General features: G+C 36.8%; 1 protein-coding gene across 1 annotated transcript; it reads left to right on the top strand.

Moving 5' to 3' along the window:
- The first annotated feature begins 1,827 nt into the window (after window positions 1–1,827).
- On the top strand, window positions 1,828–8,533 carry rnf2 (ring finger protein 2). The gene is made up of 7 exons (XM_082172844.1): window positions 1,828–1,951; window positions 2,775–2,887; window positions 3,565–3,725; window positions 5,341–5,556; window positions 6,115–6,387; window positions 6,537–6,708; window positions 7,463–8,533. Exons 2-7 carry the CDS (start codon window positions 2,795–2,797, stop codon window positions 7,562–7,564), a joined length of 1,017 nt encoding a protein of 338 aa, XP_082028970.1. The 5' UTR covers window positions 1,828–1,951; window positions 2,775–2,794; the 3' UTR covers window positions 7,565–8,533.
- The last annotated feature ends 5,992 nt before the right edge of the window (window positions 8,534–14,525 follow it).

The following is a 14,525-nucleotide window of genomic DNA, read 5'->3' as shown; positions in this document are numbered from 1 at the left end:
ACTAAGGTGCGTAGAAATACGCAAGGAGTTTCACATGCAATTTGTAAATTATTATGCAGAATAGATTATTTATTTTTTTAAAGCTCAAGTTTATAAGTTATCCAAAAGGCGTATGTTTTTACTCTACTACTCCCCCCTAGAGGCACAGTTGAAGTTAGTTTTATTCTTGTTGGTTAATGTACAAAAATGCTGTTTTGTGTAGGGCTAGCCCATTTCCCCCACATAAAAAGAAAAACAATATTTTGGTAAATGATAATGATAAATTATGACATAAAAAGTTGAAATTATGACATAAATTGTCATAATGACATCATCTCATAATTTAGACATTGGCTGGGTTTTTCCTGCATTGAAAACATTTTTGGTGGTCACCAGAATGGATTTTTGTCCCACCAGAATGGATTTTTGTCCCACCAAAGCTTTATTTGGTCATCTAATGTCAGCTGCACTTGATGACGGCATGACACGCTTTATTTATAAGCTTAAAGCGATTAAAACAGTGTGAATACAAATGTCTTATTTCTTTGATTAAACATCTAACTTAACATTCTTTGCGTTTGTATCAATTGCCCTTCCCAATAAGATCCAGTGATCTTAGGTGGATTTATCGCTCCTGGCAACAGGTGCACATCGGGCAAGCTAGCATATTATCTTAGCGTCAATAGATAACAACTTAGTTATGATATTAATATCATGTTTTTTTGTTCCAAACCCACTATATAGCATCAGTCAAGTGTTTAAAACAACTACCTTGCATCTCTGTGAGTCTCTATTGTGGACTTTCTGAAGGATTGCGCGTCCAGTATGAATATAACACATTATAGCCTACATGATGATGTGTTTAATGCTCCGTAATGCTTTTCAATTAATGTAATAATAATAATAATAATAATAATAATAATACTCTTCTCTAAAGAAATTTGAATTGAGCACAGTTATGGACTATAAAGCCCTGATGAAAGATGAAAAGTGTACAGGAGTTTTTTCCTCAGTAGATGTAAGAGGCTCATATTTAAATGCATGGACATGGAGTTTTTGATTTTGCATACCATATGACATTTTTTTTGTATAACTGTGACAGTTATACAAAAAAAATGTCATATGGTATGCAAAATCAAAAACTCCATGTCCATGCATTTAAATGAGATGTATAAGATATTGGCTTATAAGATATTTAATATAAGATAAAATACTTTTTTGAGCCAGGAAAAACCCTTAAAATTGACTTGTGTCCCATTATTATGAATAGTATCTCATATTTTTTTACAACTTTTTATGTCAGAATAGTACCTTTTTGTCAGAAGTTCAGATTTATTTTCTCATATAGGCCTAATTATGACGTTTTATGTCGTTATTATTTACCAAAGCATGATTTATTTTACTTGTGTGGCGGGAATTGGCTTAGTTTTTGTTATAATGCTATTCAAATAAACCAAATTTTATGTCAACCTGTTAATAATCTAATTAAGTTTTTTTAAAGGCTAATCACGTTAAACATCAAGCTATCATATAGTCACACCTGTGGTCCATCCATCCATTTGTAGGCCTACCGTTTATACATTGTTAGGTCGTGTAATGTATCCCAGCGTCTCAGGAAACAGCCTGGACAGGTGGCTAGTCCATCAAAGGGCTAGCATAAACAGAAACATTGTAGTCAAGTTTTTCAATTTTCTTTAAATATTATTTGACATAAATATTACAGTATAACGTAGATGTACAAGACACGTAACGTTAGTTTATTCAAATTAACATATGAAGAAAAGTAAAGAAAAATAAACTATGTACTTACATGTCTTCATTTTACACAGTATTGAAGTGGATGACTGTAAAACAACTTACTCCGTTTTTGAAAAATACCACATTTCCCAGAGTTCATCTGGGCCAATGAATCCGCCATATTGAGCTCAGTAGAACGCGCTGGCAGGAGAGAGAGTGTTCACAACATTGAAATGTAAGTATGTAAACAGCTGCGTTTGTACAAAAATATATTTTTTCTGGTTGTCGAGATTGACGTTTTCATTAGCGCAAAAGGTTTTATATGTCACAATCTCGCCGACAGTGAGTTCAAAGTTGATTTAATGCAGCCTGTAAATACAGCATCTGGATTAGCAGAGAGAGTTAGCCGTTAGCTCTACGTTTTCATGACAGCGCAGGAGATAAAACCTTTCCGCTTTATTTTTTTTCTCTTCCGATTACTTCGTTTTGTTTTTGTTCTCCGTTGCTGGAGAGCAGGCACAGTCATTCAAAAGACACGTTGTACGTACAGGAATATGCTTTGTCTATTCAGTGACAAAGAGTTATAAGTGCCTTCAGAAGCTAATTTTAGCCTGCTAGCTCTGTGACTGCAGGGTTAGACAGATTAATGGTTTATTATAGTATGATGATCTTAAACAAAACAAAACAATGCAGAGTTGATGATTGAAGTAAACATGAATAGAGTTTAATGTACGTAATCACGCATCAGCTTTCGGCTTAAACCAACGTCATCAGACCATAACATCCCTCAGATGTCAGTTGTCAGAGATGACCATGATGAAAATCACTTTGCTATCCTTGTCCTAAACAAGGATATTTGATCAGTGTAAGATCATTGTCTTCAATAGGTTTTTAATAAGTCCTAAATATTTCATCATGTATGAATTTTGATATAAAACATGCTATTATTGTTTTGTTTTGATTCTGTATTTCATCATATCATGTAGCTCTTATAGTAGATTTTCAAATGATGTTCTGCACATAATGTCAGTAATGTTTTCTTTGGCTGTTTTTCACAGAGGTGAAGGAGACACAGTGTATGAATATGACACAGACGGTCCAGACGAATGGGGTTCAACCCCTCAGTAAGACATGGGAGCTTAGTCTCTATGAATTACAGAGAACTCCACAGGTAAGAGAATTCACATGCCAATTATTGTACATTTAGGTTTCCCAAGTGTGATTCTGACTGTATGCTAGTGCAAGGGGATTTCAAACTGGGGTCCAGGGACCCTCAGGGGGCTGCAAAGGAGTGACATTCCTAGAAAATTCTAGAGAAAAACTGTAAAAATAAATAAATATGTAATAATAATGATATATTATTTTAATGATAAGAATAAAATAAGTAAATAAATTAGATTAAAACGAAAACAAAAAATGTAAAATAAAAAATATGAGTTATATAAAACAAAAAATGTAAAATAAAAAATATGAGTTATATAAAACAATCTATTAAATTAGATTAAAATAAATGTTTTTTATTAATATAAATAAATTATACAGTTACCACTACATTATTATAGTTAGAAATATATATATATATATATATATATATATATATATATATATATATATAAAATGTGACTTAATATAAACTAATTTTCGATTTGTAATATATATTTTTCAGCATTTAAATTCTGTGTTTTTAAGAGATAGACGCCTTTTTAGGGTTGGGGTGATTATCATACATGGGGGTCCGTGGCCCCTAAAAACCCATGTGCTAGTGAAACCCTGACGAGAGACAGTTTTGGTAGATGTTGCTTAGTTTCTGACCCTCAATGCAGCTTCTGTGATGTTGTGCTCCTCTAGGAGGCCATCACGGATGGTCTGGAGATCGCCGTGTCCCCGCGCAGCTTACACAGTGAGCTCATGTGTCCCATCTGTCTGGACATGCTGAAGAACACCATGACCACCAAGGAGTGCCTGCACCGCTTCTGTGCCGACTGCATCATCACTGCACTCAGATCAGGGTGGGTTTCTGTTATCCGCAGGATTTATGTGCTCAGATATTCTAATGTACATTTTGTTTGTGGAGTGAATGAATACATGATAGTACCACTGGAGTGTGCATGGTATAATTATATTAAAGTTAACACTAGGAATGCAGCGATTAACCGATTTCATGATTAACCGCACTTAAAAACGTCATGGTTAATTAATAGTAAAGGCTCTGCTAATACAGTGTTTCTGTTGCACTGAATGGAAATGTTGCAACTTGCACAAAACGAAAACAAAGTTACATCAGCATAAAGTGCCGTGCTTATCAGAGATGAGGAGGCTATTACTACTCTACACACTTGATTAGCTATGGCAGAGAAACCAAACAGCAAAGCTTTATTTCCTCCACAGAAACGCCTGAAGTCTGCAGTCTATATTCTAGCTGAACCCCCAGAGGGAGTTTAAGGCGACCGTTATTTTAGAACGTATTATTTCCATGCCGATGCGTCACGCAGCCACATTACAGATATGTAGCTATCGCGTTTATTTCGGATTTCCATTTTTATTCAAAATATTCACAAACATAAATATATCATGAATTAAATAGTATATTCCTATTGTCAAATATGTGGAAGTGAATGCGTTGTGTCGTTTAAAGACCTTAATAATTGTCATGTTCGTTGATATAAAGCGTGATGAGTTTGCTATTCAGAGGATCTGTCAGATTTACATCATGTAAATTCATCCATTTTCTCCAAAATACATAAAAGTAAGTGGCCAGTGAACATGGGAGAAGAATAAACTTTGTTTCATACACAATTTGCATCTGATATGAATAAAACACAACATCAAATTATAATTGACTTATTAGACTTCAGTCAACGATTCGATTCGATATCACAATGTGTTGCATCCTCAATTTTCAATATTACTGAACATGGCTACGTTTTTGTCAATGAATACAAGAAGTCAGATATATGAACTCCCTTTTTATTTATCTGCTCCAAGAAAGTACACTTCCTGAATGTAGCAAACATCAAACACAACTTAAGTCTGAACACAGCAGACGACAGGACCATTTAGAACTTATAAACACTAGTAAATAATACTAAAAGTGCATGATACTGTCACATAATGTGTTTTAGTTAAAATAATGCGCACACACTTGCGCTCACACACACATCCAGACTTGCATGCACACACTCGTATGCTCTAAATGCAAATTTTTTATTTTTTATTACTCGCTTTTGTGTTTCGCCTCCCTCCGCCAGTTTACGCAAGCGCGAGAAGCGTGTATGTGACGAATGATGTCAGAGAAATGTCAGTATAATCAATTATGGTCTATTACTGCATTCATGCAGAATCGTCCACGTCCACGTTGCATCGATGCAACAATTAATTTCAACACCCCTATCGCACCGGTGTGATCGTATGCATCAATGGGTTCAAATCAATCACGTTTCAGGGGTGGAGGGGGGACAGATTGCAGCTGAGAGGCGCAAATTCGATCTGAGAGGCAATGTTTTTTTTTGTTGCAGTATTTCTAATAAATTATTTACCTGTGCACATCATGATATATATATATTTTTTTTAAATCATGTGCTCTTGTAATCTTTAATCATTTGTCATTTCTTCTCTGGTTCACAGGAATAAGGAGTGTCCAACATGCAGGAAGAAGCTGGTGTCTAAGCGCTCCCTCCGTCCAGACCCCAACTTTGACGCCCTGATCAGTAAGATCTACCCCAGCAGAGACGAGTACGAAGCCCACCAGGAAAGAGTGTTGGCCCGCATCAGCAAGCACAACAACCAGCAGGCGCTCAGCCACAGTATTGAAGAGGGCTTAAAAATCCAGGCCATGAACAGGTTAGATGGCTGATAGACATCCATGTGGAATTTATTCTAATAACATATTTATTTTCGTGAATTCAATAATTGACATAAAGGTTTAGCTTGCTGTTTCTAGCGCTACCATACATTTTATTTACTGCTAAATCTATTGAAATTTGACTGGATATTAAATATTATGTTTTTCAGTTAATGGACTCTATAACTATACAATCGTCCACAACGTTCTATTTATTCAAATCTCGCGCTGATTTTTGTCCCCTGCCGCTTTAGGTGCTCGAGCTCTTTAAAGGCGAATGAATTCTGATTTGCTGTCAATGTTTTTATTGTTCAACTGGAACAAAATAGTTCTAAAAGTGATTTCAGCGGTAACATTTATCTGTGCCTTTATTGTTATAACTGTGATATGGACTAGAACTATAATAATATAACTATATCTTTATCCTTATCACTATAGTTATCGTCCTTGGTGCTTAAGACAGCTTTCTTTGATCATGCTGCTTTTTTGTTGTTGTTTTTTCTTCATCTGCTTTTGTTACTGTGTTCCCACTTCCACCACTATACACTGCACTATAGACTGCAGCGGGGGAAGAAGCACCAGATCGAAAATGGCAGCGGGGCAGAGGATAATGGGGACAGTTCACACTGCAGCAATGCATCAGTGCACAGTAACCAAGAGGCCGGGCCCAGCATCAAACGAACTAAAACTTCTGACGACTCAGGACTGGACATGGACAATGCCACAGAGAACGGAGGAGGAGACCTGGCTCTGGACGGGGCCAGCGAGATTGAGCTGGTGTTCCGCCCTCATCCGACGCTGATGGAGAAAGAAGACGCCGCGCAGACAAGGTGGGCCATCTCTGTTAATCTTTTCACCAACATATATGCAGTTAATAATTTTTTCTTAACCAAATTTATTGTTGGTTCAGCTGTGTCTTAAGCAGGTTTCTGTTGATCATTTTATTTAGTCTGAGTCTGAATGTGGAATTTGTTACCAGGTATATTAAGACTTCGGGGAATGCCACAGTGGACCACCTCTCAAAATACTTGGCTGTCAGATTGGCTCTGGAGGAAATGCGCAAGAACCAAGAAGGAAGCCCCATCAACGTAGAGGCAGCCAGTGAAAAACAGTACACCATCTACATCCCTACAGCAAACAACCAGTTCACAGTGAGTTTGGTGCCGCTTCTAATACTAAAGACATCTAGGATTGCACAATATGGTCAAGCAATCAAAATATGATTATTTTGACATGTATTACGATAGGATAAACATTTAACATCTGATACTGCTGCTTAGATGTTACACCAATTAAAATTTTAATGCAGTTAATTAATAGTTTTCAGTCATGTGACTGACGTGGAGACCTGGAGGGCAAATCCATAGAACTGTAGCACAGCCCTGTCAATTTTCCATCTGTTTCAAGCCATGTAAAAACTTTTTTGGGGCACTTGTGATCCATATACAGCACCCAACGCAATATTTAAATCACTAAAAACAGCGGGACATTTCTAAAACCCTCAAAAGGAACAATGCTTATTGTGGCTTAATGTATTAAGACACTGATGTTAAAAGATCAAATTCAGTATATACCTTATTGAATGATGCACACTAAATGCAGGCAAGCAGATGAGCCCAGAATATGAACACGATGCACGAAATAACAAGCATTGTCTTTATAATGGTTTTCTGAGGAAAAACGCTTAACATGACCGCATCTTTAATGCATTAAGCCACATTATGCATAACATGCAATTTAGTGTTATGTTCATGTTCTTGGCGCATCTGCTTGTCTTTGAAGTTTGGTCATTCTTATACGAGTGTGACATCACATGAAAACTATTATTACCATTGGACTCCTATTTTTATAAACGTGTCATATGTACATTTCATCAGCATGACAGTGTCTCTTTTCCCCTCACAGGTCCTGAACGGCTCCTTCTCCCTGGAGCTGGTGAGCGAGAAGTACTGGAAAGTCAACAAGCCCATGGAGTTGTACTTCGCCCCAACAAAGGAGCACAAATGAATCCTGTGAAACACGAGGGTCCGAGCTGACCCGGGACAGACTGATGGTTCATCCTCTCTTCTCTCTACCTGTTTCTTTCTTTTCTTTTTTCTTGCTGTTCCTCCTCATCTGGAGTAAAATAGTCTCTGGAGCCCTGGCTCCTCAATAACTGTGGCTGCTTTGATTTGTTTTTTATTGTCTTTTTGTATGAGAACGAGACCAGGGTTGATCATTGGGAATGGGTGGGGAGGGCCATGGAAGTCAAACCAGTGTGGATTTGTTTGTATTTTCTCACCCTTTCAGTTGACACAACCATTTCATTGTTTCATGTTGAGTCCTTTTTGAGTCAAGAGGACTCAGACGTTGCCTTCAACATGCCAAAATTTTAGTCAAAATGGATATTGCACTGGTAACACCATGAGGAAATCATACTGAGTGCTTCATGAAAGACTCTGTCGGAAGGTGGCTTTCATAGCCAATGGCGCTGTTCTTTAATATCAGACTTGACCAATGATGTTCAAGAGAACATTTAAGAGATTTAAGTGCATTTTCTGACATACCACTCCTGTAGCAGCAACATTTGTTCACTAACACGACTGCATCTTGCCACTGTGTACCAGTACAATGTGATGGCTTAGTTCACATGACACTGTCATGTCACTAGTCTGTACTACTATGTTGGTCGTCAGATGTTTCGGGGATTGTACATACTACATCACTTTATAGAATAACTACCTGGAAAATGTATATTGAAACCTTTGTTTCAACTAGTACCATTTCATAAAAACATAAGTTGGCAGTTGTACATTTGGACCCAGTTTTTGATAGTTGCATTTCATAGACAATTCATCCAATACATGGAAAAACTTTTTAGAGCATGAAGTACTTTTAGTTTGACATCCTTGGCATACATTTGAGTTAATGTTGTTATTTGGGGGGAAAATGTATACAGCGTTCTTTGTTTGGAAAATAAAAAAAAATGTATGCAAATCCTGGTGTCACACTTTTTGTGTCATGCAATGGCTTTCTTTTCTTTTTTCTTTTTTTTAAGAAGTTCTTTGGGACAGTGGAGTAGCAACAACACATCCCCAGCAGGTGGCGCTAGTGCTCAGTTCATTTAAGGCTGTGACAATTAATACAATAGAAAAGTCAAGAAATTGCCATGGTGTAAAAACATCAAATGTTTTGTACAATAAGGTGATGTGTCCCACCCAGCTATTTTATCAATTAATGATGAACCAATAAAAAATCTTGCCAATATGATAAAACAATTATTTTCACGTTATTATGACCAATAATATGTACTTATTTTTTGTACTATTTTGTCAAAAACTAAAACACAAATCAGTCATTTAAAAAAAAAGTGAATCAAGGCATCATAAGAATGTACAGCATGAAAATGGATATTAATTTTGAAATTTGGTAAAATATCATCCCCTTGGAATTATAAGGTTCTATCTGCGTTCTTCTAACACATGATGCGCGTGGTGTCTGCTTATACAGCTTTTAATGGTCAAATACTATATACACATATGCATTTTGCCTGTCCTCATGACTGAATGGCAGTGGAAACACAAATAGCATATTTTTCTTTGTGTTTGTCATCTTCTTCATATATTATAAATATAATAATCACACATTGATTTTAATTCGTTTACAAGCTGTGTGTACATTTTCATTCTATGAGCTTTATGATGAATCAGACTAAATCAGTGTTTGATCAAACTCACTCTTGCTTTATTAATTCACAGTTGCCTTGTAACTCGAGGCTCATAAATTCATTTTGTTCACACTCTTGTGCACATATATTGGCCCAAGTAGTATTTACGAAAATATTGTCTTGTTCCACAGAAAAGAAAAAGTTATACAGGTTTGGAACGACGAGAGGGTGAGCAAATGATGACAGAATTTCTCCATTTTTGGGTGAACTATTCTTTTAAGTATTTAAAATGTATGAATGCATTAGATGTCAAAGTATCAAATCAAGGGTCATTTATTTTAAAGAAAGATAACAATCCAACTTTCCAAGCAAATCTTTTGCAGACAAGATTTATTTGTTTTTAGCTTTCAAATAATCCAATATATACAGTATACTGATCGACGATATATGGACACTTTCTGCTCAGTTTAACATGTTCATAGTTAATGTGATGAACTCAACTGGTGCTTACTAGAACTGAAAAGATATCTTAACACTGCCACTAAAAATCAATTTGATACCAAGTTTTTGGTCAAAATATCTCAGGAAAGTCAGAGTCTGAGAAAAGATCTAGCATTACTTGGTTTGATATTTTGTTTTCTAATGCAAAATACATAATGCAGAAATCATTTTCGACGCACACTGTATATTGTGAAACATCTGATTCATGGACTGATCTGTCTCACCTTCTCAGTTCCTGCACCCTGAAGCTTACGAGACAGTGATATTTCACTAGCGACCTACTCCTACCTACCAGTCGTTTATGTGTCAAGAAGAGAGATTCAGGCAGGCCATGTGGTTCATGTGCAGTCAGTGCCTGTCTGTGTCAGTTCTGCATAGTTTGATATGCAGCCATTCAGAATGGATTTTTACAGCCTCACAGCGAGGAGGCAGCTGACCCTCACTTGCAGTCTCAGAAATGTGTTTTTACTAGCGCTCTCAGGGCGGTCTTGAAGTTAATGCGGTCGGGGTCATGGCAGGGGCCGCTTACACCCCGCTGCCTTGAAAGGGCTGAGAGCTGCTCCCTCCCACATCAAAAGATGGCCAATGCATTTGTAAAAGCCCCTGACAGTATGCCCAGATAACCTTAAGCACTCTGGCATTTTCACAGATCAAAAATGATCTCTGTGGACCATTCGGTGTTGACGTTTGACAGACACTGAAAGAGTCTGTTTAACTCTTGGTCGTCAGAAGTATATAAGCATGAATGTCCACATTCTTTAGATTAGTTGGCATCTGCTCATGAGTTTGCTCACAGCTTTCATAAACAGATGTAAGCATGAGATTAGAAAACCTAGTAATATGCTGATGATGTTCATTTTAAGCTGGTCAATAATCGGGTGTCATTACGTCGTCAGGACTCGTAGTTTGACGCCGCCTGCCACTCAACGGTTTGCAGATGGCAACACTGTGCAGATATTTCCTGGCAGTCAGTTGACCTTAGTGTAAGTGCGTGTATGGAGAGTTGAGGGCTGGTTGAGTTGAGAACGTTCTTGGGCTGGTTCCTCATGCACTGCGCTGAACAATCAGATATTCATGCTTTGACACACAGTGAGGAACTGGAACCGCATCCCCTGTCTGTGATTAAAGCCTCCATTCACTTTTTTATTATTTTGTGGTCAGAATTTCTGTGCAATGTTCCTCCATCCAGTGGAAAACATTTATCAGAGCAGAAGCAATTATAGCAGCAATGTTCATGGTTTTGAAATTACTAGAATGGTGTTTGACTGTCCAGAAACTTTTGACCATGTCTCATCTAATATGCAAAATGAAATTTTGGTCCTGGATGTTGATTGATCAATACAGTGTTCATGCTGTGATACAGTACATGATATAGCAACATACTTAGTATGTAAGTCTAATAACTAAACAATCTATATTAAAATTTATAAATACAGACTACACACCACAACTGATGAAATATTCTCTGTATAAACAAGGTTCTCTTTAATTATCTGATGCCCTGTGTGATTTAACTTTCCCTGCATGCATCTGCTGCCATCTATGTTCTAGTATTTTATCATGTTCCTGGACTGTTTAGTTTATCATGTGCAAATATTGTTGGTAAGCACATGTTCTTCACGTTCAAGCCACAAAACCTTATTGTTGTTGTTCAATAAAGTTTCACTCTGTTCTGAATCAAGCCTGCTTGGCCAATTAGATAGCAGTACAAAATGTGCTGTGTTGTGATTGGTGCTCTGTATGTGAATGCTTCCAACACTTTCTTCCTTTGTTTAGGGGGCGATAGAAACTCTTGGGCCAAATCTGAGCGTCTGGGCACCATGCCACCATTTGGGCATTTGGGACAATTGTTGGTGTGCTGTTGCTACAAGGTGTTTTCTGACTTCCTAAATCAGAGGAACTTCACAGAGGAACGCTGTGTTCACTATAGATCACGTGACAGCCTGAAGCCAATTCTTAAGCAGATCATGCACCACACGTACACATAGCTTATCTGTGTAGATGTGATTTATGACGTTCAGAAAGAAATATTTTCTAGCATAGAAAGCGTGAGGAATTGTGTCCTAATGTGACACAATACGTCATCTTTCTAACATGCTACTTTAACATTCAAAGGAAATTCTTGAAGGATTTGTTTGAATCATGTCATGAAAAGAAAACTGAAAGAGTTAATGACTGACAGCTCAACCTAAAAGTTACATTATAACCATTCATTCATTCTAAATTCTAATCATTATTCTAATTTCAGGAAAATTTGTATTTTAATATTTAGTTATCATTCTGTTCTATTTACTTAAACATTTTTGAATAACAAACTAAATATTGGAAGTCATTAAACAAAGAATATATTTCCTGATTCCAGTAACCTTTTTGTTATGCATTAACTTGAATGGACACTTTTCAGAATATTTATATATCTATTCTACTGCATGTCCATGAAGGACGCGTTCTTAGCAATAATCATGCCACTTCTGAATTTTGATATAGACATCCATTAGAATAAATGTTCTTCACTTCTACTCTCTGAACAGTCTGCATAGTTATTAATGAGTCCCAGAATTACTTTTTTCACCCATGGGATGTGGATGCTTAACAGCTTGAGCAAAGGGGATTCATCTGAACTAAAACCAGACGCTGCATAATAAGTTGCCTTCTGGGACTTGGACTGTGAGCCATACATAACCAACTGAATTGAAATACACACAAAAGAGTTTCTGACCATACACATTTTTATATACATGTAAAAAAATCTTTCTGAAAGTGATTCCAACGATACTGTTCCTCTGTGTTATAAGGGGCAAAGCACTGAAAGTGCGTAGGCACCTATTGAAATTGTTGGCGTTCTTCTTCTTCCGTATGGAAGTCTATGGCAGCCCATAGAACCGCTTGCGGGAAAGTAATGAAATTTGGCACACTGATAGAGGATAGTCTGAACAGTCACCATAGCAAATGTGGAGTCTCTAACTCAATCCTTCCAGCGCCACCAACTGTCCAAAGTTTTACTCATGTTTATGCTAATAACTTTTGAACCATAAGGGCTAGAAACAACTTTTTCCCACTGATTCCTTGGCTCAAGACGATTCGATTGCATCATATGATGTCATTTTGCATCATGTAAATCTTTCCGCCATTTAGATTTAAAAAAAAAAAACTACTTTTTTGAACTCGTCCTAGATGGTTGCTCCGATTTCACGAAAATTGAACCAAATCATCTTCAGACCATGGCAACAAAAAGTTATGGAATTCAAGTTGATTCATCAAACCGTTCTTGAATACCGTGCAAACAAATTTTACGTCGCGCTTGCAAAAACAGACGTAAGGCTGTATCTCCGCAACGCTTTATCGTATTCAAACTGATTCAAACCAAACTTGGTATGTCATCACAAGCATGACTTGAGGCTACATGCTGCGTTTCGGCGCAGCACCACCTACTGGTCCGGAGATATGAATAATTGTTATTTTTGGTTATATATTCTGAAAAATTTGTCCAAAAATCATAAAAGTGGTCTCGTTAGATTCAGGGCGTCATGTCGAGTTGACTGACATCCCATTTTTCCATATCGGCCATTTTGAATTTTGTACAAAAATGCCGTATTTTATGAACACATGAACGTATCGTTACAAAACTTGCTATGGGTCATCGGCTCGATGCTTTGAAAGAGTCTGAGAAGTTTCGGACCAAAATTATTTACATGCTTATAACTTTGGATTTGGTTAACTTATTTTCACGGGAGTCATCTCCTTACATTCCTGAATCCTTGCCGAGTCTAACGATACCAAACATTCTAGGTTTTGCCTTATAGTTAGCCCAATGTTGTGAATTAGCGCTTAAAAAACATTTGCCAATATCTTCGAAACCGTTAGACCGATCGAGACGAAACAACCGTAGAAAGTTTGAAAACATAGGTCGTTGGCTATACCTTAATTCCCAAATGTCCAAATTTTGATAGTAAGTGGCAAAAAAATCCAATCAAAGTCACCCATGGGTAATTTTTTATGCTCTCATACATATAAATGTCTATAACTGTCTATAGATATTTTCACCAAATTTGACACATGTATGGGCTCACTCTGAGAACTGTGGAACTGCGCCACTTGGTGGTGCTATAATAGAACAAAACAAGGACTGTGCCATTAATTACAATATAATATCATGATATTAAATGCAACACTTAAAAGGCATTGGTGTACTGTTACAAAACTGAGTATGTGTCTTGATAATCCATTAAATCATATTTTTAGTTACTGTATATATATGCCTACAATTTAGCCTAAAATCATCTTTAAATGTCTTTAATTTCTCATTGTTGCAGTTGGTCTGACACTCCCAGCCATGTTGGCATATCTTCTTGTCTTCTTTGCGCTTGGCCCCGATAATTTCTGCTTGCAGCTATATTTATCATTTTAATTGCAGTGTGGACTTTGCTATTCTCTTAGAGTTAAAGCGCATTCACACCAATAATGATAACTATGATGATAACTGTAACTGTAATCATATTGGCATCCACACCAACAAACATAACGAAGTAACAGTAAAAAGTCTAAAATTGAATAAAGTAATCAAATGTAAAATAACACTGAATATAATCTTCACTGTACAAATAAAATAAAGGTTAATCCTTATTAAAGTTACAAAAACGTTATTCAGTGAAGAGCAGGGACTGATTTGTTTGTCTTTTGTAGTTTGATTGACATAGACAGACAGACAGCAGCAGGAATATTAGGCTGCTGTCACTTTAAGACTAATGATTGGATCCAATATAATGATACACATGCCTTGTCTTTCTCTTCTGTTTACATTCACTTAAAGGGATAGTTCAC

This window comes from Leuciscus leuciscus (genome assembly GCF_965113295.1).
Source record: "Leuciscus leuciscus genome assembly, chromosome: 6".
NCBI lineage: Eukaryota > Metazoa > Chordata > Actinopteri > Cypriniformes > Leuciscidae > Leuciscus > Leuciscus leuciscus.
The sequence above is the reverse complement of the archived record's forward strand: the minus strand, read 5'-3'. Positions and strand labels throughout refer to the sequence as shown.